The sequence below is a fragment of the Rosa chinensis genome, chromosome 4, assembly GCF_002994745.2.
Source record: "Rosa chinensis cultivar Old Blush chromosome 4, RchiOBHm-V2, whole genome shotgun sequence".
Classification (NCBI taxonomy): Eukaryota; Viridiplantae; Streptophyta; class Magnoliopsida; order Rosales; family Rosaceae; genus Rosa; species Rosa chinensis.
The window spans coordinates 20,655,089-20,681,507 of NC_037091.1; the positions used below are offsets into that span (position 1 = coordinate 20,655,089).

Here is a 26,419-nt window from a genome sequence, read left to right on the forward strand (position 1 = left end):
TTTCACTTCAGTTGTGTGTTATTAATCTCAGACAACAAAGAATGAGTAATATTTGTTGTGTGTTACATATCTCAGACAACAAAGAATGAGTAATATCTGTTGTGTGTTATGAATCTCAGACAACAAAGAATGAGTTATATCTGTTGTGTGTTATGAATCTCACACAACAGTGAATTCTTTCTTTTGTTGTCTGAATGTGCCGAGGCATCGCCGCCCATGCCATGCCAGGCACATGCTGCGCAGAACTCACACAACGGAAATAGGTATTTCTGTTGAGCAAACTATTATCACACAACGGTGAAATCACCGTTGTCTGATTTTTCAATCACACAACACTCACTTAGACCACGGTGAGCTTGGTCATCACACAACACAAATCCACCGTCGTCTGATGACCTTTTTGTAGTAGTGTTTTATGCGTCTGATGGAGGAGATAATAGAGAGAAATATAAGAAGAATTGGTCTGGCAATGACAGGTACAATGGCAGCAGCTTCCACAATTGGCCTTACAATTCCACATTTCAAAACAATGGTAGCAACAAAGGCAAGTCATTTGCAGAATGTCAAATATGCAGAAAGAAAGGCCACACAGTTGTGAACTGCTTTTATAGGAATCATATCCCACATAATCATCCGAGCTTGTCTGTTGTGGTGTGCCAAATCTATGGCCTGAAAGGACATACAACCTCGGACTGTCATTACAGGTCTAACTTTTCTTTTCACGGAGCTAAATCACCTTCTACTCTTACTGCAATGTTTGCATGTAATACCAATAGAGCTAATTCTTCTAGTGCGTCTACTGCTTCTGCTTCTGCACATGGTATTTCATTTGTTGGTACTGGTTCTTCCTGTCCTTCTTCTGCTGCTCTACACAGCATGATGCCTGTCCTTGGTCTGCATCAGTTACAAGTGGTTCTTCCAATCAGTTCTATTTTGAATAACTCTCTTGACACCCACATTGGAGTCTCTCCTGTTGTGGTTGAGGGGGGTGAACAGAATGTGATAAATAATGATCACAGTGATGTGCACTTGCAATTGCCTCGCTCTTTTTTTCACAAGCTTCAAACAAGAATGTTCCAATAGCTATAGTTGCTCATAATAGCATCAATAATTTTTCATCTCATCTTGGTTCTGTTGCACCAATTGATGAAAGTGGTAAGGATCCTGTGCATTATGTTGGTAGCCAAATTGCCATTGTCCCTTCCAAAGTTGGTAGCCAAATTGCCATTGTCTCTTCCAAAGATGATATCCTTTGTGCACAAGAAGACTCAAATCATAAGGACCCTATGGTGTTGTCTCGTGTTGGTCATGTGCCTATTCACTCCACCATGCTAGAATCATCTTTGCAACCCAAGACAAATGCTGCAACAAGAAATGGATTCTCTGAAATTGAAAATGACAAAGACAGAAAACTGGAGGTGCTTTCAAGGGTTGAACTTTCTCCAAGCACATTTGGTAAAGGTGGCTCCAAGAAGCAAAAGTTTGATTCACCAGGAGTAGCTGAACACTTCTCTAATCGCATGGCTACAAGAACTGAGCAAGTCCAGACACAACCTCAATTGGATTTTGGTCAGGAAACTATGGATCAAGCATATATTCAGCATTTCATGCTTACGAGGGCCAAAAATGAAACTACCAAGAAGCTGACATTTCAAGATTTGTGTGCTTATGATGAGTCTGCATACTTCAATGGCTTTACTTCTGTACTAGATATTCAAGGTGCTACAGAACCAAAGACCTTTAAAGCTGTTGTTAGAAAATCAGAGTGGGATTCTACTATGAATAAAGAACTTGGCCTCAGAAAGCAAGGGATAAGTTACAGGAGTAATGAGATGTTCTTCTGTAAAGAAAAATATGCAAAGGATTTGCTTCACAGAACTGGTATGGCTACCTCAAGAGCTGTGACTTGAATACACATTTACGCAAGCGTACGTATCATTGTCAAGATAGGGAAATATTATGCCCAAAGTTTATCGTACCACGGGGATTAGTGGCTAACCCACAATCCTTGGGTAATCGGAAATAAAGACACTTAGCAAACAAAGAAAAGAAAAAGAAAATAAATAAAAATGTTAATCTAAGGCACCAAGCCCTAGCAATGCTCGGTTTTGGTTCTCACCAAAGCCTAATCACAACTAAGAGCCTAGTGGTGGATATGCACAAATGAGTGGAAGAGTTTAATGTTTGGGGTTTGATTTTAACTTAACAAATAATAATGAAATGTAAAGCAATAAAAATAAAAATGAAATGTAAACAATAAAAATGAAAATGTTGGGTGCTAGGGAGATTCCTTCACCCAAATCTCATGTGTCGGAAGCTAATCTAATATAGATGCATATTTCCTATTTTGGCGGTAGTCGTATCCAAGGCGGTTTAAGGCTCAAGGACCGAAATTCCCTTTCATGGTATTCCTATGGATCAAGCATATATTCAGCATTTCATGCTTACGAGGGCCAAAAATGAAACTACCAAGAAGCTGACATTTCAAGATTTGTGTGCTTATGATGAGTCTGCATACTTCAATGGCTTTACTTCTGTACTAGATATTCAAGGTGCTACAGAACCAAAGACCTTTAAAGCTGTTGTTAGAAAATCAGAGTGGGATTCTACTATGAATAAAGAACTTGGCCTCAGAAAGCAAGGGATAAGTTACAGGAGTAATGAGATGTTCTTCTGTAAAGAAAAATATGCAAAGGATTTGCTTCATAGAACTGGTATGGCTACCTCAAGAGCTGGTATGCAATGCATTTTCATGTCGTTAGAGAAAGAGTGCAAAGGTATGATCTGCTGTTACTTCAATTTGTTTCTACTACTGAGCATACTGAAGATGTTTCTACTATTGGGCATACTGAAGATATTCTTGCCAAAGATTTACACAAGCCTTGTATTCAGTATACATTGCTCCAATCTCAGTGTGTTCACCCCCACTGAGATTGAGGGGAGGTGTTAACGAGTCAATGTTGTGCCTCTAGTCAAAGTTTGCTGGAGAATGCATCGAGCAGATGTGGCATAGTTGGTTAATTGCTTTTACCTAGCTGGAGTTACTTTCTGTAAAGGTTAATTACCAAAGTTTGTTAAGGCTTAATCTAGAGAGTACTATAAAGTCTGTAATAATTTTCTGCACGCTGGTATTATTGGAAAAACTCAGATAGATACTCTCTCTCTTTTCTCTTTAGCTCATCTTCATCTTCTACCTTGAGATTAAGCTTCCATGGCTGCAATGTTATCAGGTTGCACCGAGCAACAATAAGGTAGTGTTTGGCTTGTGGTGCATGGTGGTTGCTTGTTGGTGGGAGAATGAAGGTTTGGTTCCCTTGTTGGGAATTTGTGGTGGTGGTGGCGTTTGGAGGTTGCCTGCAGTCCTAATTGATTATGCCTAGCAGCATAATGTATGGACAAGCTCAACAAACTTTAGAGGCATCTACAATATAAACACAATCTAAGAGACTCACTCCATTTAAAAGGCAAAATGTCACATTTGGGTTCCGAAAATTCAATAATTATCGACAAGGTTCGAAAAACCACCAGGCAGTAGTCTGGCGGTCACCAGGGGACTAGCCCCAGGTGCCTAGTCGGATGCCTAGGCGATGCTTAAGTGGTTTTTATTTTTTAAATATAAATTTAATCTTTTTTATAATAAACACAAATTGATGAAATAATTCACATGTTTCTTGATAATTTATTTGATTAGTTACATTTAGAACACTAAAATAATTATTAAATACTATTAGACAATTATTAATCACCTAATATCATGCATAACTTATCCCAAATCTTATTGGAAAAATTTATAACTGAACTTGGTCAACCACCACACCACTTCTTTCTAACAAAACAAAAAGGGTTTTTAACTTTTTATTAGGTGAGGTCTGAACTTTCAAAGTGATCAAATAGGTACTTGAATTTCCAAAACCATATCAACAAGGTGCTTCTGTCTATATTTCGTTATCCCTTCGTTAAGTGCAGGGGCAAATCAGAAATTTCACTCAAATTAATTACTACAATTAGACCTGGCAACGTGCGGGTATAGTGCAAGTACCGAGCGAGTTCTTAACGGGCCGGGTTCTTAAAAGGCCGACCCGGTAAAAAGCCCGTTGAGTTAACGGGTTTGCAGGTTATCCGATAGAACCCGTTAAAACCCGTAAACAAATTTTTTTTTTTTTAAAGCAACTATAACCGGTTAAGATTTATGTATATAATTTTTGAAGTGGGGAAAAAGAGATTACACCATTTCAGAGAGCTAAAAGAGTATGTTTTAGACAATAGCACAGCTACAAGGACTACAATCTGAATATCCCACCTCATTTTCTCAACAGTCATATTCACAGACCAACGATTTTCCTTTGTCAACCATATTCAAATTCCATCTCTTTGTCAACTGGGTGTTCAATTAACTAAACATGCATCAACAAAATTCAAATTGTAGAAGCACGGTATTTACTCAATACACAACCTGCAATTATAGCTAGAAAGACCCAATGGTTCATGGCCAGAGCTTCATCTTCAATCCTAAGACCCCTCTGCCAAAACCCCAGTTAGATACCTTCCAACAGACAGAGATTGAAACTGAAACTGAACCAATAACACACGAACCAAAAGCCCAGTGCTTTGAAACTGAAACTGAAGGCAGTGGAAGAAGCTCGAACAGTGATTAACGGTTAAGAAGAGAACGAGGAAACCTCTAGGCTAGAGCCCAATGCAGATTCCCCATAAAGACCCAAACTTTAAGCACTACAGACACTCACATGGAGCTTAACCACAACTCGGCAGAAGAGATCGATGAGCAGGAAGATCATAAACCGACACCGGAAAATCATTCACTTGCTCCAAGTGCCCTTGTGGAAGATAAACCACCACACTGCCTTTCTTGGGCAAAGAAATCAGTGGTCCAGCACAAGCGTGCCACAGCTCCAAGCAAACAGACCCAGAAATCAAAGCATTAGAGTCGGAGGAATTGGTCGACGACCCAGAAGACGGAGTCTCCTCCTCCTCCTCCTCCGTCGTGCTGTTCAGATCGATCAGACCCGCCATACCCAAAAAACACAAACAAGAGACAAAGCTAAAGATAGAGAGCCTAACGGGTTTTAATTTTCAGAAATAACTTAACGGGTTCAACGGGCCTAACGGGTCTAGCACGGCCTGACCAGTTAATTTGCCGGTTTTTAACGTGCGGGTTTTTCTCAGTCCGAATTAATAATTGAGCGGGTTCGTGCAGGCTTTTAGCGTACGGGTTTCGTGCGGGTTACGGGTTCAAATGCCAGGCCTGTCTATAATAGGGCTGGCAAATTCTACCGATCCAAACCAACCAACCGATTACCACCCGAACCAACAATGTTGGTAACCAACTATGTTGGTTACCGAGACTTTGGTACGGTAGTACCGAACCGATTTCCAGATAATGGTACGGTACTGGTACTGATTTTCAGATAAATACGGTATACCGTACCGTACCGTATATTATATATATTATTTATTTATTTAAATATATTTTACATCTTTCGATCTGAACCGTTGATCATTAATAGTTTGATTTCAAATCTTATTATAACCGTTGATTAGAGTACAGAACCTATTAACCCAATCCAGTTCACTCACTCTTCCCCTCAGCCACTCTTTCCCTCGAGGCCTCGAAGGCTCGAACCCAGACATCTCCCGATCTCCGCCTCTCCGCGGCTCCGCCCTCTCTCTGCTTCTCGTTTCGATTCAAACCCAGAAATCTCCGCCTCTCCGCCTTCTTGACCTCTCTTTTGAAGTTCTTTCGATTCAAACCCAGAACTCTCCGCCTCTGGACCTCTCCTTTGAAGTTCGATTCGAATCAAACCCAGAAAATCTCGTATCAATTCATTCGATTCATGTCCTCTACTCTCTTTTTGGTTAGTGCTGCTGCTCAGATCTTTGTTTGACTCATGAAGATGCTAGTAATAAGTTTCTTTTTTCTGGGTTTTTTGTGTTTTTTGTCCCCTTTATACCAGTTTGATATCCAAAGACTTAATCTTTTTGATTCAATTCTAGATTCAGGATTTGTTTTTCTTGATTCTACTTGCCTGCTTGGTGGGTGTTGTGAATTGGAATACCCTTTTGGATTTTTGCTTGAGCACCCGGTTGTTTATGGATTCTCTAATAGTTTTACTAATTTTATGTGCTCTTTTTGCTGTTGGTTGTTTTAGGCTGATGGAGAAGGAGAGACGTGAGGAGCTCTCAGATGAGTGAAGCCTCAGCTCTGGGTATGTGCTTTTTTTTGGTTGGTAAAGCTTGTTCTTTTATTTTTTTTCGTTTCTTGCTTTGTAATGCATCAAAATTTTTGAATTTGTGAGAAAGGTTGTGGATTTTTTAGTTTTATGATAGACCTGTGTTGTGGTTTTCTAAGATATTTGAAGTTTTGAACTTTTGTAGAAGAAGTTGAAGTTGGTTTGTGTCTGTTGCCAAATGTGTGCTTAGGAAAAAGCATGAAATACAGTGAAAGATTCCATTTTTATGAAATGGTAGGAATAAAATATCCTCGTTAGGTTGATGATAGGTGCATTTGACAGAAACTGAAAGCTATTATGAACTGTTATATTTATGTTTGATGTTTGTATGTTTTGTTTCTATCTTCTTCTTTTTTGCAGCTATAGGTACTCAACTGAATTTGCAGAATCAACTAATCAAGGCCTCATTTGGGTGAACTGTGAACTATGAATTATTGACTTAAAAATTGTATGAACTATGGAGTGATGAAGGGAGTTGATGTATGAGTGAATAAGTGATGAACTCAAGTAGTGAAGTTGATGTATGAGAGTTTTTAGTTTATTTTTCATTTCCAGGTTGGCCCTTCAAATTGATGTGAGGATTGCAGTTTTTTCATTTGTTGACAGGTTTGGGCTTTTAAAATTTTAGTTGGGACTTAGCTGAAATCTGGCCCAATTTTAAACTCGGTACTAGGCCCAACCAACCGAAACCGAACCGAGATATCGATATACCGAAAAGTTGGTATACCGACTTCTGTGGCCGGTAATGGTAGGCTTTTTTGTGTACCAACTTAGTTTGGTACGGTACGTGGTATTGGGCTTCAAGATCCGGTACCGTACCGAACCCACCCCTAGTCTACAATGACTATCACAACCTCATCTGATGTGAATAAACACATTATTATATTATTATACAATATACTAAACTACTAAAGCTCAATAGCACCGGTTTCCTGTTCATCACTGTTCACAAAGTGGAGTGACGTTTTTGCCTTTCTACTTTCCTCAATTACAGTTTGCCATTCTTTTGTAACCTTCTGATTCGATTGTCGCCAGAAGAATCCAGAGAGGGATCAATATCACCCCTAATCGCGTGTTCACATCTGTTGAGAGAGAACGAAGAGAGCCGAGTGATCTGGGTAGAAGAAGAAGAAGAAGAAGAAGGGATTTCGAATCACAAACAAATCCTCTCCATAACTCCTTCCATAAATCTTTCTTCTCCACTGTTATTCAAGTTCACATGAGTGCATCATTGTCGATTTCGAGCAAATTCATCAGGTAATTTCTATGGCATGGATGGAGTCAAATTTGTTAGCTACATCTTTGAATTCTGTCAGTACCAATAAATATATTAATTTTTGTGTCTGGAACAAGGGACAGAGAGAGAGGAAGAAGGGAGAAAAGAAGAGGAGGGGGACGGGAAGCTCTCAGGGAAATCATCAGCCCGGGCAGTCCAACCCGAAGGTAAACTAATTCAATTTCTTGGTGATTGAATCTTGAATTTCCCAATAGGTTGAATTTTGATTCTTTGTTAATTTCTTCATGATTGATCAAGTAGTTTGATTGTCGTGGTTCTTCGACTTTTGCGTTTTGTAGTTGTTGGTGGCCGTCCAGCAGGTGTGGAGTTTTCTGCAGAGATTCATGACTTTGTAGTTGAGGATAAAGCCAAGTTGTACCCTTCTGTTAAAGATGATGTATCCATTACTATAATAGAAGCAAGCTCTCATATTTTGGACATCCGAGTAAGGCATATACATTTCTGTAATTGAAGGTATTGGTCAAGTTAACTATTGCAATTGATGTATTCGTTAAGTCAACTGTTATGTGCTTGGTTTGGTCTTACATGTTTGACACGAGTTACAACATTTGCTGAAGAAAAGTTCTTTAGAGATGGTATTCAAGTAAAAATAGGTTCTCAAGTTGTAAAAGTAGCACATCTGTGTTTTTTCCTCCGTTTGATATTTTTTCCTCTGTTTGATATTATTGACTTACTACATCTATTTTTAGCTCTGATAATTTGTGTTTAATGTTTTTCGGGTCTTTCTTTATTTTATCATATGTCATGTCTCTATTTGGTATTTCAGAATCCTAATATTGATGACTGGATACTTGAGTGATGCAACTATGGCTGAGGATGCCTCATCTATTTGGTATGTGATTAATTTCCAAGTACAAGCCTCTCTGAAATTTCTGCAGTCTTTCTTCTACTGTGTTTGATAATTGGGTTTAATTTTTGCAGCATGACTATAATGATTGGGAGCTCATATTTCCTTTAACCTTCTTTGCGGGGACAGGGTATAGTCTCTTCTATCTCTACCTCTTATGGCTCCTCCTAACTTTCTCCTTTTGTATTATTGGGGAAATGTATCATTTCAAAATGGAGATCCCTATAAAAACCTTATAAAAATCTCTGTAGTGAAATGAAGCTTCTGATACCTGCATACAGGACATTTAAATTTGACAATTGAGACAAAAGTCCGGAATTGGTCCTGTTAAGTTGTTGTTAAATATATATTGGCAAAACTGCCAGTCAACCACTCAAACCTTTTGTTACAAAGCGTGCTATAGTACTTAATTTTAGAAGTCTATTTCTGTTTGGGTGGATAGATGAATCGACATTAATTACCTTAAGGACTATGCCATTCCGGATAACCTTAATTAGACTAAAGTTGTGACCTTTTCTATAATGAAACCTCTCTGTATATCTTGCAAAGAGCAAACATTGAACTGGCTTCTGTTTCATGACTTCCATCCACTGTTTTTGTTTATAAATGGTGAATGTAATTTTAAATCTTTTTTGTTGTTTAGTAAATGGTAATGTTTATGATTTTGAGTGGAAAATACTGGGTTCATGAGTTCTTTTTTCTTTTTCTTCTTTTCTTTTTCCTTTTTAGTTATACTGTTTCTGAAACAAATATTTTCAAATGAAGATAACGTTCTGAGATTGATGATTTCCATTTAGATATGAGTTCCATTAGACAATAATATTACATTCTGAAGATCAATGAACTCTGTTTAGATATGATTTCCATTTAGAGAGTATAATTACATTCTGAAGAAATTAGACAATAAGATTACACATGACGGGAACTTTTGAAGTTCAGTTAACTTGCAGTTAGCATTATGGTTGACACCTGAGCATATTTTTCTCTTTATCTACTGATACATTTAAACTCACTATTAAGCTAGATCAAGATGCACGTTACCAATTAAAATGCAGTGCAATTTCATGTCTATGAAAGAGAAAATACAAAATACATCATGTGCTCCACAACCAAGGAGATTTTAATCCAAATGTGGTTTTCATAGATAGTTTAATGCCAGCTGTTCATAGACCCTATATTTCAATCCTAATTGTATTATGTTAATTACAAAAATGCATCTAATTTTCACTACTTTTGTACTCTGTAGTGTGTTCCCTTTGTGTTTGTGGTCATACTGATTGATGTCTTCACTTACCAATCTCATTGACGGCTTTTGCAGAAGCAGGATATAGGACTCTACATATTGGCTGGTAAAAACTTTGTTTTCTTCATTGTTGCATTGAGTTTCTGTAGATGATAGCATGATATAATTGTTTGTGGATAGAGTGTTTGGTTGAGGATGAATATGAGTTCTAAGTTCTAACTATAAGTACTCTTGCTGCATGTTACCAAATTTCAATAAATCGATAGGTTACACCTTAAACTAACGCTGGTAAGCATACTGACATTTTTAACTAGCAGCTTTATGAATATTTATCGTTATTGATTTTTTGCAGTAATTTAAAAAAAAAAAAAAAAAACTTTTGTTGGTTTAATGAGATGCCTTCATGGCAGTATTTGAATGTATTTCTATCCGTGAGAACTTACAAATTGATATCATACATTTTGTAATAACTGTTTTGATATCCAAGATGAAATGTTAATTGTCATCTTCCTTAATATTTGAAATGAATTTTGTTAAAAAAAAAAAATACAGTTGAAAGGAAAAGATAAAGTCTTTCATACACAAACTGTTTTTTGCTTCTCCAATCAGGCTTCTAAACAAGTGTAGGCAGTGAAAAACCCAGAAAAGGACTGGAAAACTAAACAAGAGATCATCTATTTTTAGCATAAATTTTTCTGATTGCTTCTTTGGTTTTTTTTTTTTTTTTTTAACAATTGAAACCTAGAACCTTTTTTTTTTTTTGTGGTTGCCAAAACAAACTCTCTTTGTTTGTTAAATTTGTTACTGTAAGAAAATAGAAATGTGTTTTTTGCTTAAAGTCTCAAATTTGCTATTGCTCGGTTTATTCTTGAGGTATAGTTGATTCCTTTTTTTGTTACCAAAACAAAAACTCTTTTTTCTTTTGAAGTAGGTGACTTAACGATTTATTTCAGGATTTCATTGTTGTTTTGTTTGGTTTTTGTAGATTTCATGCGAAGGAGTTTAGATCTCACTCCTTTTGCTGTTGTTCCTTTTTTTGTTGCTTTGCACCATCTCAATCATTTATTCTTATTCAAGTATGCACTTTTTCCTATTCTCTGGTTGATTTTGATATAGAACGTGTAGATACCTCTACTAGCAAGGCTAGTTTGCTACCTCACCAAGCATAAGCAACACCCTCATGGGATCCAAAACGCTACTTGCATCTTGTAGCCCTATGTGCAAGCTACGCCACGGTATCCAGAAGTGGCAAATCCGTCGCCGGGAAGCCACCTTCCCGGCCTTGCCAACATGCCCTCACAACTAGGCTTTCTACACTAGAATAGTTATCTTTGCTTGTCCCACATCGAAAACAATGTAAAGGAGAAGCATTCCTTCACCTATAAAAGGAATGCCTCCTCCCACAATTCAATTCATCCCATTACATCTTTTGTAATCCCCTTGGGCCGCAAGGCTCGACACACTAGTACACATTCAAGTGGACGTAGTCTCCCGCTAAGGCGGGAGGTGAACCACTATACATCTCGTGTCACCCTCTCTCTCTCACTCTCTTTACTTATCGTTAATTAGATCCCCAACGGATCCAAGCGTTAACATTGGCGCCGTCTGTGGGAAGCCAACACAATGGCTTCGTCACGTACCATGAACTTCGGTAAACATCAAATTAGTGCTTGGTCAACGCACATCATGCTTGGTCAACGCCCATCATGCTTGGTCAACGCCCATTAGGGTCGATCAACGCCTAGTCAAGGTCGGTCAACGCCGAATTGGAGTGGTCAACGCTGACCTACAAAAAAAAAAAAAAAAAATTGGCGCTAACTACTCTGGACACCCATAAATCTTCTCTGGGCGCCCAAGCACCAAACTGCAATCATCATCAGCGGCTCCGCTCCGCCAACCCAGCCTAGAGCAAGCATGCCAGCGCCCATTGCCAGCACGCCAGCGGCAAGTGCCAGCATCAGCGCCACCACAGCACAAGCTCCGCACCGCCAGCAACCCCTACCGCTAGTGTTCAAATTGCAGGGTTTGACTCCAAACATTGGCGTTAATATAACAAGAAGGCCTAGCAGTTCACTCGTCATCCAGCACCTGTCGCTCATCACCTAGCGGTTCTTGACTCTCGCCTGTCGCCGACAAACGTCAAGCATCAGTTCCGGCACGGACAGCCCAGCCCTAGCGGCTAATGCTCCGCCACGCGTATCCAGCGGCTAACCCTCCGCCAAGCTTGGCCAGAGGTCCAAGTCTAGCCAAGACTCCATCGGCCAAGTGCTCCGCCGAGCACCATGCTCCGCTCCGCTGGACTGTTCACCACCGACATCTTCCGCCAAGCTCTGCCAGGTTGCAAGACCACGAGCAAGGATCCGCTCCGCCAACCAGCTGCCACCGCTAGCTATCCTCCGCCACACTCCGAGCCTCCGCCGAGCTCAAAGTCACAGCCAAGTGCTCCGCTGAGCACCGAGACAGCCCCTATGCCAAGGTCCCTCCGCCGACTGTCCTCCGCTCCGCTGGACAAAAGCCAAACTCCGCCGGCCACGACCGCTAAGAAAGCTCCAACAGCCACGATTGTTAGGCACACCACCTCCGCTAGCCATAGCTACCGCCGGCAGACCTTTCTTGGCCTACCATCGCTGGTCACAGTCCGCCGGCCAAGAGCTCCGTTGGCCGACATCTGCTAACCACGCTCCACTCCTCTAGCCTCATCACCGCCGAGCGGCACTGCTGGAAGTTCACTGCCGAACTTCACCGCTGGAAGGTCACTGCCTAGCGGCACCGCTGGAAGTTCACCGCCGAACTTCGAAGTTCACCGTCGAACTTCACCTCTGGAAGTTCACCGCCGAACTTCGAAGTTCACCGTCAAACTTCACCGCTGGAAGGTCACCGCCGAACTTCGAACTTCACCGTCGAACTTCACCGCTAGAAGGTCACCGCCGAACTTCGAACTTCACCGTCGAACTTCACCGCTGGAAGTTCACCGCCGAACTTTGAATTTCCTCCACCGGACTTCTCAGCTGGACGAGCTTTCTCCGCTGAAGAGCTTCCTCCGTCGAACTTCTCAGCTGAACGAGTTTCCTTCGCCAACAATTGCAGTGGTCTTCTTTCTCCATCGATTCCATGCCGCTTGCAACAGAAAGGCCAACAAAGCTGAGTTTCTCTTCCTTCTTTCTTTATCTATTTTTTTAGCTTAATGTGGATACCACGCACCCATGGCTTTGCACAAGTCAAACAATAATCATCTGTCCATGACAGCATGTTGTGTCATTGTATGCCATAAAGTGTTTATAATATATGTACATACATACATGTGCAAACAAAGTCCCCTAACTACCACGTTAAGCTCATTTACTGCTTTCATGCATGCTAGCTTTGTCATGCATGATTATATCCCACTTTGGATACTTGTTAAACTGGTCGCATGCGCCATCTCTACTCGCCCTTTTTAACACATGCCTCATGACACAGAAAGCAACGACCTAAAGCATCCTTTCTTTGCTTCTTGCATATCCTCATATGCATATATGTCTTTAACTTATGTACATGGTGACATCAAAATTGCTATGCATTTCTAGCTTTTGTTGTTTGAAGGATACTCATACTTCTCACCATATATATATCAATGCAACATGATTATCTCACTTGTGCCATATACACTTTGCTCACAATTTTATCAAAGTACATATGCAAATTATTAGTGTTGATTTTTCAAATCTACATATTAATCATCTATTTTGTTTCAAGGAAATTCAACTATTTCTATTGAGCATTCAACCTCAACTATGAGTTGACATACATTATCGGAGTACTTTATCCACCACAAGCAATGAACCTCAAATCGGCATAAGATAAGTGCCTTCCTCTTATCTTTACGCTCTTACAATTTGAGCTACCGCCGATGCCATGACTATACATGTCTCTATAACCCTTAAGCATGCCTACAACATGTTATTAGCAACTTTACTACAAGTACATGCTACACACATACATGTTTAAATTCAATTACTTGTGACATGGATCTAGAAGCTTGTGACACTTACGACTTAATTAAACATGCTCGGATAAACGACTTGTTCGGGTTACGACTCGCTTGGGTATCGAGTATGGCCACGACTTGCGCTTGGGCCACACCTCGCATGCTCGCACAGCGCCTACACACTCAACTACACCCAACTTGCTCGAACAACCCAACTTGCTCGATCATGTCCAACATGTTTTACTTAAGCCCCAAGTTCACAAACACTTCATTCTATGTCACCGGGACTACTCCCACAAAATTACTTTGGACACCCATTACACTTGCCACTATCTATTGTGCGTGTTATATGGCCATAAGATCCACATATACAACTACTAATATTTTACATGTTCATACACATTAATGGAATATTGAGTTCTTCTACCATTTGTTGTTCACAACAAAACGAATTCTTTTCGCATTCCATTAATACGAGCGGTAACCAATACAACAAGCATTCTACATATGCGCGTTTTTGTCTCATTGTGTAGGTTAAAAGAGTCCCTTCTTGCTTACGGAGCTCGGGGACTTGTAGGGGCTAGGCGCCTCTCGGACATTGTTTATGCTTGATGACTTCATGATTATAACTCCCCAACCAAGAAGCTCCTCTTACTCGGGGACTTCGGGGACTTGTAGATACCTCTACTAGCAAGGCTAGTTTGCTACCTCACCAAGCATAAACAACACCCTCATGGGATCCAAAACGCTACTTGCATCTTGTAGCCCTCATGGGATCCAAAACGCTACAAAAACCAAACAAAACAACAATGAAAAATCCAAATTATTTTCCGACAATATTTTAGAATGATTTCGTGGTCATGGGAGAATGTACGAAGCTTGGAGAAGTGTGTAATTAGTTCGAACGATTTTATTTCGAAAACGTACGTTAATTAGGGGCACGCGAAAATCGACTTTTTATACGTACAGAATTTGGGAAAACTTCCTTCATGAAAGTTGTAGAACTCGTCGATACGATCGCGTGCATATATGGAACGCAATATTCGGAGTTCGTACGAATAAGTTATGAATATTTGAAAATTGGGATTTTTCTATAAATATGAGATTTCTGTTTTTTTTTAGTTAAGGACGAAGATTTCTCTTTTTGCGGAATAGTCCCCCGCTCTCTCTCTCTCTCTCTCTCTCTCTCTCTCTCTCTCTCTCTCTCTCTCTCTCTCTCTCTCTCTCTCTCTCTCTCTCTCTCGCGCTGGAAACCCTTCCCAGGCCGGCAGACCCGCCGACCCGACCCGGCCCCAGCGGCTCCGTCGCTCTTCCTCCGGCCACGACCCGGTGCTCCCCGTGATCGCCGCTCCACTCCGAGCCTCCCTCTGAAGTCGTCTCGCCCCGCCGTTGCCCCCAGACGTGGATCGAAGGAGCCAGACCAGTCGATTCGGACCCGACCGGAAAACTATTTTTCCGGCGATGCATGGGCCGATCCTTCCCATTTTCGTGATCTCCTCCTCCCCCTGATCATCCTCATATCCTCCTTGCATGACGATTTTGAGTGTGGAGTGAAAGATCACGAGTTGAAGATTTCGACGTCCCAGATTCGATCTGCAATCAGATCGGACGCACCAGATTAATCCAACTTTCAAAGCTTGATCTAGGACGATCTAGGCCGAACCAGACTTAGCTCCAGGTATGAAAGTTGATCACCCTGTTATTTTGAAGAAGTTTGTAGTTGACGACTTTTGCATCGGAGGTGGTTGACCCGGCGTTGACCGCCGCCGTTGACCACCGGTTGACCCGCCGCTTGTGGCGGCGCGTGGCGGAGCGTCCGGCCTTATTTTAGTGTTCTGTTTTCAGTTTATTCATCTATGCATCCATACGAGCGTTTTGATATATTACAAGGTTATTTTAGAAAAAGTTGACAAATAGTGGATTTACGTTTTGACCTTTTTACGTTTTATCTTCCGTTTACGATCTGTGAAGATCAGACCATCGGTTTTACTTCATGTTTTAATATGTTGATCGTATGACTGTCCCGGTGACTTTGTGAGGTCACGGGCGAAGATCAGACCGTTGGATCTTCGTATAATTGTGAAATAGTGATTCGGAAGGCGATTCGTGAGAATCCGTCCGTCGGATTTTCATGAAATTTTGTGGAGATGTTTATAAGGACGATTCAGGAAGATCCGACCGTTGGATCTTCGTGATAATTTTGGAGGATGATCCTAAGGGCGATCCGTGAGGATCCGACCGTTGGATCATCATATAATTTCGATCCGACCGTTGGATCACCTTTATTTTCGAATCCGACCGTTGGATCGTCGTTTAATTTTGTTTATGAGTTGTTGGCTAAATTCAAGTCATTTATGATTAGGTGTTTGACGGTTTGATTTGGCGAACGATTCGTATAATCGTGGTTGTGCTGCTAAGAAGACGCAGTTGGATTAGAGGTGAGTAAACCTCACGTGGTTCATATTACGAACCGATTATTTAATTACTTTTGTCGTAATTGTGTGAAAATATTTATGGAATAAATATTTGTTTTAAATTATGTGGACTTGATCAACTACGGTCCATAGGTAAGTAAAATGATTTCTATTATACAAAATGAATTTCATGATTTTCTTGTGTGAACTATAGTTGGTATTAGTGGTCATTCCTGAGTGGGTGATTACGTATATATATATATATATTTACGTGATTATATATGGAATGGTATGACATGGAGATGTGTGATTTTATAATAATTTAATTGATGTGAAATCGCAAACGTGAATTACCATATTCACTTATGATAATAGTGATTGATGGAATTATATTGAAAATTCATGTATGACGTGGTATTGAGTGATGATATGATTGAGTATGGATTGGTGATTTTTGGAGTTGTATTTTGAGTACATATATACACAATAATAGTACGTACCATGGAATTATTGATCCTATTGTGTGAAGAATATTATTGTACTCGATTTTGGTTGAGTTTAGGGTCAACATAATGACCAGCATGGGGGAATCGGATGCTCTAATCCTAGGTGGAAGATGGGCTACGATTGGTTGAGTTTAGGGTCGACGTAGTGACCAGTATGAGGGAATCGGATGCTCTAATACTAGGTGGATGATGGGCTACGATTGGTTGAGTGTAGGAGATGCCACAACCCTTATCGGGTGACGGGCTAAGTTGAGTATGCATATTGGATGCTCTAATCCTAAGTGGATGACGGGCTACGATTAGTTGTGTATGCATACCGGATGCTCTAATCCTAAGTGGATGACGGGCTACGGTTATTTGAGTATGAGTATCGGATGTTCTAACATATGTTGATGAACTGCGATATTGACAATCATGTAGAGTGCCATAACCTAGGCCAGGTGATGGGCTATGATTCAGATAGAACTCTAGTCTGTCAGTCACCGTATTTGTATAAATACGCTTTCGGGGTTTTGAGAAGAAAGATGTGAGTTTAGACCCCGTATTAATCTTTGGTGATTTAGAGTTGGTGATTTTAGTGACTGATTTTGGGGATTGTGGATTGCTTTGTGGGTATTGTGATTTGTGGATAGTGAAAATGTATTCCTTGTGGTTTTCCATGAATGGATTGATGTCTCTTTGCAGACGTAATACTGTTGAGTTTTTACTTGAACTGTAAGAATTGTAATTTAATAAATCAACAGTTCCTTCTTGTTTACTCACGAGCTTTGCAAAAAGCTTACCGGGTTTTGTGTTGTTGCAATTCCCGGTACACTATTCAAACAGTGTAGCGGGTAATCCTACAGGACAGAAGAATCAGGAAGGCGATCGAGCTGTGTAGAGTAGCTGCATGTGATACTCTGAATTTCTATTGAGAGGTTTGTTATGCTCATTTAGAGCTTTACAATCTTACTTGTATGAGTGAGTTGTAATAATTAACTCGAGGTTTTCGAGATTTGAATTTTGAGTGGCTTGTGGTGTGGTTGTTCAGAAAAAAAAATTTCAGAACGTTTATTTGTAATAGTTATTATTCACGTTTCGGATTTGAATTGGTTATTCAAAATTCGGGACGTGACACTCCACCTGCTACTTTTTGTAAAGGAGCAACTAATCTTTTTGTGCAACTAGCATTTTTGAACCAGCTTCAATAGCAAGTAAAGTCTAAATTGAAATTTCGCTATTTCAATAGAATGCAGTAATTTCCCTTTTGTATTTCATAGATCTCATTTGTTTGCAAGCACAAATTCCGCAGCAAAGCGCGGGTACAATTTCCAGTACATATATCTAAAGCCCGGTTAACTGTTCATCACTGTGCAAAATGAAGTGGCGCTTTTGCCCTTGCTGTCTCCGTCAATTACAAGTTTGCCATTCTTCTACACCCTTCTTACGCGATGGTTTCTGTTTTAGTCTGATGGTGGTGGTGTTTCACAATAGAAATCATTTACCAGAGTCCAAAGTTTGTTCTCATAATCTCATCATCATCGAGTTCGATCCCCTCTGATTCAGTAGAAGAAGAAGTCGAAGCAGTTTTATACGAGACTGGAGTCTGTGAGATTCAGATCGGTGGAGAGAAGAGCGTTTCGTATCGAAGGTATTGTTTCCCAGATTTCTATGTTTTTTCGTTTTGGTTGGGGTTTTTGTTGTTCTCTTCTGATTCAGGTTATTGATTGCGGGTTAGGAAATTGCGAATTGAGTTTTGTTGTGTTGGGTTTGATTAGCTTTTATGGTTAGGGTTACTGAATTTGGGGTTTTCTTGGGTGATTGAATTTGATTCTATAATTTCAGAGTTTCGATTCTGAGTTTGTTGAAATTTATATTCAGTTAGTCTCTTTGCTGTTTTTATGCTTAATTGAAGAGTTGGCTAATATGATTAATTGAAATGGTAACTGAAGTGAAGTTTTGTAATATGGTTGTTTCTTTTCCTTTGGATTTGATATAAGGTTTTTGATTTTGATGGTAGATCGTTGGGGTACGAGAAAGAAGAGGAGAGATTGAAGATTTTGGTCGAAGAGGTGTGTGTGTTTGATTTGGGTATATCTGTGGTGAAATCTCCTCTTTTTGCCATTGCTCTTAGAGCCTCTAAATTCAGCATAGCAATTTCTCAAATGCACAGTGCCAACAAAAGTTGCTTTCAGAAAACAATCCTAAGTAGATAAATTCACCATTAAGCCTATGTATGTTATTGAAAGTCAAAAACATAATTTCGTTTTGTACCAACTGTAACACCACCAAAACTTCATTAGCATAGTAACACCAAAAGATTAAGATTTTGTATTCTACATGTTGTTCTCTAATTCTACTTAGGATTAGATAGTGCTATTTTTTTTTTCATTAAGTGAAATTTGGTGTTTGCACCTTACGACTGGATTGATGAGTGGATAAAATTAGGGATCGTTTATATATATGCTTTTGTATTGAATAGGGTGCTTAGTTTTAGTACAATTAACTGCCATGTTATTTCTGCAATTTTGGCTTTAGTTTTGAGTTTAGGATCATTTTCTGGACTTTGCCTTTTGACAGATACAGATTTTGATCTTTTTAGTATTTTATTTCCCCTGGGCTTTGCAATTTTGATGGTTGATTGAAAAAAATTAGAAGATAGAGTTTTCAGTGTGTTTTTTTTTTTGTTTGAAAATTTTGGGTTAGTTTTATATTGTTTGTGTATTGTGTATCAGTTTTGCAATGTAGTTCAGTTTCTTTCTGTTTGGTCAGTTTCAGTATATAGTGTATATAGGTGAGCGCTAGAAATAGAGTATTGGAAATTTCAAAGAAACTTATGGATTTGGAAAGACACATCTCATTAACTTTCATTAAACAAAATAATCTCATATGATTGGATGTTTGTTAATGTTTAGAGATATTCTGCAGTTTTGTTTAGAGTCTTCCAAAAAATGGGTAACTTAGCCAAAAATCCTGCAGGATCACCAAATTAATGAGATGTGATTGCATTTTTGTTAGGATTAAAATCCTGTTTATTAAGTTTAATATCTGAGCTACTTTGTTTTTTTCTGTTTTGAAGTGGCATACCATGTATTTTTGATTGTTTTCCTCTTTTTGAGCATTTTTGTATCTGATTAGTCTATGTCTTATTTGTGGAATTAAGTTTTGCTTGGACCTTTAAATTGTTAATCGATATCTATATAGGTTGAGGTAAGTTGGGTATTACTATCTTCTTCATTGACGAAGAAAGAATGGGTTAGGGAAAAGAGATAATGGGTATTCTTGGACAGGTATAGAAGTTTTTTGAACTAAAGCCAGTCAATTGCAGTGGGTATGGGGTAGTTTGTATTTGTGGTAAGATTTGGATGTTCTTAAGTTGTGTTAGATTCTAAACTCTTTTTTTTTCTGAATTTCTCAGACATTAAATAGTGGCTTGCTTGATTACGTGAATTTAGTTTGTTATTTTTGATCAGATTGGTTGGTGTTGATTGTCAATGCATGTGATTGGTTGGTATTATGTTTTGTCAGTTCATTGATCTCTCAGTGAAGAAGAAAGAGGTGTAGCTTTTGGAGTCTTTGTTGGAGGTAAATATCATTTAATTTGGTTAGTTTTGTACAGATTCAAGTTTTGAAAAAGATATTAAAGTGTTTTTTTTTTTTCCCTATTGTGGTCATGGTTGATTACTGTTTTTCAGTTTTGAATTGGACATGCTTTTTGGGAGTTACTTTCAGCCTTTGGTTAATTATTCTTTGGATGCACACTATAGCACATAAAAGTACATTTTGATATTTTTTAATTATATATATAATTTTTTTTTTTTTGGGTATTCTTAACTGATTTTGATATTTTTAATCTGAAAGACAGAAAGAGTCACGTAGCTGTAGATATCACTGCATATAGTAACCTACTTGAACCTCCTTTCCAACTTCTGTATAGACCTTCTTAATTCATAAGTTTCATTCTTTGATAACTGCATATCATCCCATAGCAAAAACAGATTAATCATAACCAAAAAAATGATGAGATGTAAATGAGATGTAGATGCATTTTATACACAAAAAAATGATGAGATGTAAATGAGATGTAGATGCATTTTATACACAAGTGAATAACTAGCAAATTGACGTCCAGTTTCAATATGTATTCCTTTTATTACACTCTGTGTACAATCCACACCGATATATCAAACCTCCTTTTCTCTATATTGGTTTTGCAGGTGAGACTTACTCTTGAAGAGCCGAAACATAAAACCAGAGACTTTGGAAATCTAATTTTGAAGGCTCGGTATTGATTCCATTCTCCCTCTGATTATCTATACCAACCTCATTTATGTAGTTGTTGAAAGTTACACATTTTGTTGAGCAATAAGTGATTGCTAAATTATAATACCAAACAAAACTCTATTTGGAAGCTAAATTATAATACCTCCTTTTCTCTGTACCAAACAATGTGATTGCTAGATTATAATACCTTGGTTATGTTTTTTGGCAGCTTAATGATTAATTTTCAAATTTGATTGCTCTTTTGTTTGTGTTTTTCAGATTATATGCAAAGAAGTGTGTGTATTATTCTTCTGCCGTTGTTCCTCTGTACATTGTTTGGAAGTATCTCACTGTCTTATTGCTATTCAGGTATGTAGTTAACATAGAATTGATATGTTCATATTGATGTTCATTAGTGGTATTAATGCAAATTAGTTAGTAATTTAGTGATGATATGTTTGGGGATGCTATTTGGTTCAGTTTTTTACATTCTGATTCAAAATGATGTAAAGTTTGTACTTAGATTCATGCTGTGTTTACGTAATGTATTACTTTCAGTTTGAATTTGATGATTTTTTGGATCATCTCATGATTGATTCTAAAAATGGTAAGAATGATTCAAATTGGATATAAACTTCTATTCTATTTCATCGGTGATTCATTTATAGTTTCTGTGTCTAAAGTGTTATCATATAGTGTAAATATTTTTTTTTTTCATTCTGCAGATCTAGAGGACAGCGTGCTGTCAGTCTCTTTTGCTGTTTTGGGTTTAGATAGAAATTTTACAGGTAGTTTTGTATTCAGTTTACCACTGATATTCAGTTTATGTTATGGAAGAGGTGATTAATAGGTTATTGTTAGTGTGTGTCTATCTATGAGACTATGAATGGACTTACAAATTATCATTATTAGAGATAATTGTCTGAAATTTAAACTGGATTACATATTTGAATGCAGTGATGGCACCAAAAACTATGATGAGAGGAGCAAAAAGATTGTTAGAACAGTGTGATGCTGAAAATCGTCAGAATCAACAGAAAATTCAACGAATCTGCAGTGGTGAGGGCTTTGTTGCAACAAGAACTAGATGTAATCGTGTTGATCAGGTTAAATCACGTAGATGGAAAACAGGTGGGTCTATTTTATGTCCTTTGAAATGTTGATCTATGCAAATAGTTTTTAGCAAAAACTGTTCTTTCTTTAGAAATATAAACTAATTGACATTGTTTGATTTTTGATTATAGTGTCTTATCCAGAAATTGCTGAAGTATCAAATAGCAACGACCAAAATATCACTGCAGTTGCGAACGAAAATCCGCATATGATTACAGAAGGTAAAATTTTTAATTAATTTAATTTATGGCCTTAATTTTAACGAGACTTTGTTCTGCTGTATTTCCTTTTCCTGTACTAATAACTTTATATCTACTTCAATTTTGTTTTCAAATTATTCAGTTTTGTCGTCTCTATTTTTATTCAATCAAATTTCAGTTGGTTTCAAATTTTAGTCTTCAATAAGAAACAGAGTATTACAAGTATGACTTCTGAAGTCTTTAGTTTGGAACCGAATTAGGTGTTAATTTCAGTTGGTTTTGTTTCGTTCTGTCTCCTGTATCACTCTTAATTAAGTTTTGCCGGTAATGCTCATATCACAACACAGCTTCTGTGTTTTTGTTACTCATCTTTTCTAAACTCAGATGCAGTAATTGTTCAGACTTGGTATACATTTGCCATTTCTATTAGTGAATTTATTTCCCCTGATGATTAAAGGAAGGAGAAATTTTTCAGGTTGATTGAATTAATTGATACAGCAGCATTAAGTTTTCAGCATATAGCTTTTATTAAATAGTTCAATAAATTAAAATATTGCAGCATTAGCATTGATACAGATCTGAATTTCTGCAAACTGATAGTAACCAACTGTCATCACATCATTATAATTTTAATGAACAATGTAACTAACTGTTTACAAATTTTGTATGCAGGTCAATACTCTCATCCATTTGGTCAGGCATCATATCAAAGAAGCAAGCAAGGTTATTGGCATGTGATAATTCTTACGTATTATTTTCAAAAAATAATTATCATATTTGTTTGACTAACAAAAGTGAAATTTCTCATTGCAGGATCAATTGTAAAATATGAGGATTCGGGTGATAATGTTCATGAATGTGATTATTGCAATGCATCTTTTTGGTTCGGAGAAGCTGTTAAGCAATCATCTTCAAATGAGCCAATAATTATCATATTTGTTTGACTAACAAAAGTGAAATTTCTCATTGCAGGATCAATTGTAAAATATGAGGATTCGGGTGATAATGTTCATGAATGTGATTATTGCAATGCATCTTTTTGGTTCGGAGAAGCTGTTAAGCAATCATCTTCAAATGAGCCTCTCATTTATACAAAATGTTGCAAAAGAGGTCAAATCAAAATTGAGCAGCCAAAACCAACACCAATTTTTCTTGAAAGATTATTAGATCCAAACAATGGTTCAGAAAGTAAACTTTTCAGAGAAAATATAAGAGTTAACAATTCGATGTTCTCTTTTACATCAATGGGAGTAAAAATTGATTATAAGATAAATAGTGGATCAGGTCCATATGTTTTTAAAATTAGTGGTCAAGTCCATTATTTAATGAGTTCTATATTACCTTCTGATGGAGAATGTCTTAAATATGCTCAGTTATACATATATGATACAAAAAATGAGATTTCAAATCGTATCAATGCTATTGATCTAGATCATGTTAATCAAAATATCAAATCAGATATTGTCGAATGACTTATTAAAATGTTTGATGAGACTAATGAATTAGTTAAAGAATTTCGAATGATAAGAGATAAATTTGAAATTCATTCTTTGCCTTCATTAAATATGAGTATACTTAATCGCCAAGCTACTGATAGTAAGCAATATGAAGAACCAACAAGTGATGAAATTAGTGGTTTGATAGTTGGTGATATTGGAGAACACAATTCAAATAAAGATTCAGTAGACATTTACAACGTATTTCTAAAATACATCCAAAATATATGTCATTACAATATCCAATACTTTTCCCATATGGTGAAGATGGATATAAAATAAATTTATTAATGCAACAATTGACAGAAAATCGTACGTACACAGAAAAGACAAAGAGTATCAATGCGAGCTTATATTACATATCAGATTCAAGACAGAAATAATATAACAAACACTTTATTAAAAGGTGGACGACTATTTCAACAATTTTTAGTCGATGCTTATGCAACGGTTGAAGAATTGCTTAGATTGGATTAGAAAAAATCAAAGTAATTTTCGAAGTGAAGTTTTTAAAGACATTTATACTGCAGATTCAGCTGGAATTAAAAGAGGTTTTGATTTAGGACAAAAAATTATTTTACCAAGTTCTCATACTGGCAGTCCTAGAGATATGATAAATAATTATCAAGATGCCATGGCAATTTGCAGACAGTACGGTAATCCTGATTTATTTATAACTTTTACATGCAATGTTAAATGGCCTGAAATACAAAAATATTTTAAGAACAATCCCAACTGTAAAGTTGAAGACAGACCTGACATAATTTCGAGAATGTTTAATATGAAATTACAAAATATGATTGCTTATATTAAATCCAGCGAACATTTCGGACAAATTGACGCAAATGTTTGCACAATAGAATTACAAAAAAGAGGACTCCCTCATGCTCATATGTTGTTTTGGTTACAAAAAGATTATAAATGTTATACACCAATTGATATTGATTCTATTATTTCTGCAGAATTGCCAGATAAAAATATTGATCCAGAACTTTTTAAAATAGTTAGCCAATTTATGATTCATGGACCTTGCGGACAAATAAATCCAAAATCTCCTTGCATGAGAGACGGAAAACGTTCTAAATTTTTTCCAAAACCATATAATACAAATACTACATTTGAAACAAATGCACCTCCAATATACAGACGTCGTAATGACCATACAAAATTTGTTGTAAAAAATAATGTACAAATTGGAAATAATTTTGTTGTGCCCTATAATTCAAATTTATTATTAAGATATAATGCTCATATTAACGTTGAATTATGCTCTCAATCTATGTTAATTAAATATCTATTTAAATACATAAATAAAGGTCCGGATAGAGCCCGAGTTTTATTTTATGAAAATCTAAATGATGAAATTACAATTTATCTTAATTGTCGTTATTTAACTGCCCACGAATCTGTCTGGAGATTATTTGAATATTCAATTCATTCTCGACATCCAGCTGTCCAACATTTACAAATTCATCTGCCTTTACAACAAAATATCGTTTTTAATGAATATCAATCTCTACAATCAATAATAAAACAAAAAAGTACAGAAGATACTATGCTCACTGGATGGTTTAAAGCAAATTCAACTTATTCAAATGCATCTGAATTAACTTATACGCAATTTCCCACCAAATTTGTTTGGGATGATAATAAAAAATTTTGGAAACCAAGAAAACAATGTCAAACAACTGGTCGAATAGCATATGTACATCCAGCAAAAGGTGAATTATATTTTATGAGAATGTTATTAAATATTCAAAAAGGTTGTCACAATTATGATTCAATAAAAACAATAAATGGTATCACATATACTTCTTATCAGGAAGCTTGCCGAGTTTTAGGTTTATTAGGCGATGATAAAGAATGGATTGAAGCATTAACAGATTCTTTACATACTGCAACAGCTTCTGAAATCCGTCAACTTTTTGTTACAATAATTTTATATTGTGAAGTTGCAAATCCTCAAATGCTATTAGATTCACATTGGTTCAATATGTGTGATGATATTTTGCATAAAGCCAGAGTTCAACTAGGAAATCCAAATCTCATTTTGTCAGAATCAGAATTAAAAAATGAACTATTATTTGAATTAGAACAATTATTTAATAAATTATCAAGTTCATTAAAAGACCATAAATTACCAATGCCTGATACAGATAAATTATTACAATTGAATAACAAATTATTAAGAGAAGAATTAGATTATGATTGTCTTCAGCTAAAATATCAACATATAAATTTGGTAGCTCAATTAAATCCATGTCAAAGAATTGTCTATGATGAAGTTATTAAAGCAATTGAAGAAAAAACATTTAATACTTTTTTTGTTCACGGTTATGGAGGAACTGGTAAAACATTTTTATGGCATACAATAATAAGCAAATTAAGATATGAAGGAAAAATTGTTTTAGCTGTTGCTTCATCTGGAATTGCTTCATTATTACTTCCAAATGGTAGAACTGCTCATTCTCGATTTAAAATACCTCTAACAGTCAATAGCTTAGGGCTGGGCACGGTCCCAGACCGGCACTGCTTTTACAGGGACCGGGATCGGAACCGGCAAAGCTAAACCTGGACCGGACTTGCAGATGCAGAGAATGGGGACCGGCCTAAACCCGGACCGGTAATTGTTTTACAGGAACCGGGACCGGGACCGGCAGTCTTAATTCGGGCCGGGACTGTAGTTGCAGATAACAGGGACCGGGATAAACCCGGACCGTGACAAAACCGGCCCCTTTTTCGGGTTTCCGGTTCCAGTCAATCTTTGCAGCACTGCTGCATTTTGCTGCTTGACCTGCTTCTGTTTAGAGAGTATAAAGAGTAATGTAATATGATTCTATGAACTA

The 26,419-nt window shown here is 37.4% G+C and overlaps 1 protein-coding gene and 2 long non-coding RNA genes across 18 annotated transcripts; all 3 read left to right on the forward strand.

The window, feature by feature from the left end:
- Window positions 1-5,748: 5,748 nt before the first annotated feature.
- LOC121052640 lies at window positions 5,749-6,820 on the forward strand. Its single transcript, XR_005809691.1, has 3 exons — window positions 5,749-5,873; window positions 6,168-6,224; window positions 6,609-6,820. It is a non-coding gene; the product is annotated as an uncharacterized LOC121052640 (long non-coding RNA).
- Window positions 6,821-7,196: 376 nt separating this feature from the next.
- LOC112199465 lies at window positions 7,197-17,695 on the forward strand. 15 transcript variants are annotated; one of them, XR_005809767.1, is made up of 8 exons: window positions 7,197-7,505; window positions 7,608-7,691; window positions 7,824-7,998; window positions 8,312-8,377; window positions 8,467-8,522; window positions 9,639-9,741; window positions 15,965-16,040; window positions 17,348-17,695. It is a non-coding gene; the product is annotated as an uncharacterized LOC112199465 (long non-coding RNA). The 15 variants fall into 15 exon arrangements; XR_005809771.1 differs by lacking the exons at window positions 15,965-16,040; window positions 17,348-17,695 and adding an exon at window positions 13,371-13,385 and having other exon boundaries at window positions 7,201-7,505; XR_005809770.1 differs by lacking the exons at window positions 15,965-16,040; window positions 17,348-17,695 and adding an exon at window positions 10,761-10,775 and having other exon boundaries at window positions 7,201-7,505.
- A 136-nt stretch (window positions 17,696-17,831) lies between these two features.
- LOC112198336 lies at window positions 17,832-23,350 on the forward strand. 2 transcript variants are annotated; one of them, XM_040518086.1, is made up of 11 exons: window positions 17,832-18,152; window positions 18,522-18,573; window positions 20,030-20,086; window positions 20,719-20,786; window positions 21,044-21,133; window positions 21,490-21,552; window positions 21,722-21,895; window positions 22,009-22,098; window positions 22,750-22,800; window positions 22,891-22,960; window positions 23,050-23,350. In XM_040518086.1, the coding sequence occupies exons 5-11, from the start codon at window positions 21,049-21,051 to the stop codon at window positions 23,066-23,068; spliced, it is 552 nt and encodes a 183-aa protein (XP_040374020.1). In that variant the 5' UTR covers window positions 17,832-18,152; window positions 18,522-18,573; window positions 20,030-20,086; window positions 20,719-20,786; window positions 21,044-21,048; the 3' UTR covers window positions 23,069-23,350. The 2 variants fall into 2 exon arrangements, with proteins under 2 accessions (XP_040374020.1, XP_040374019.1); XM_040518085.1 differs by having other exon boundaries at window positions 22,891-23,350.
- The last annotated feature ends 3,069 nt before the right edge of the window (window positions 23,351-26,419 follow it).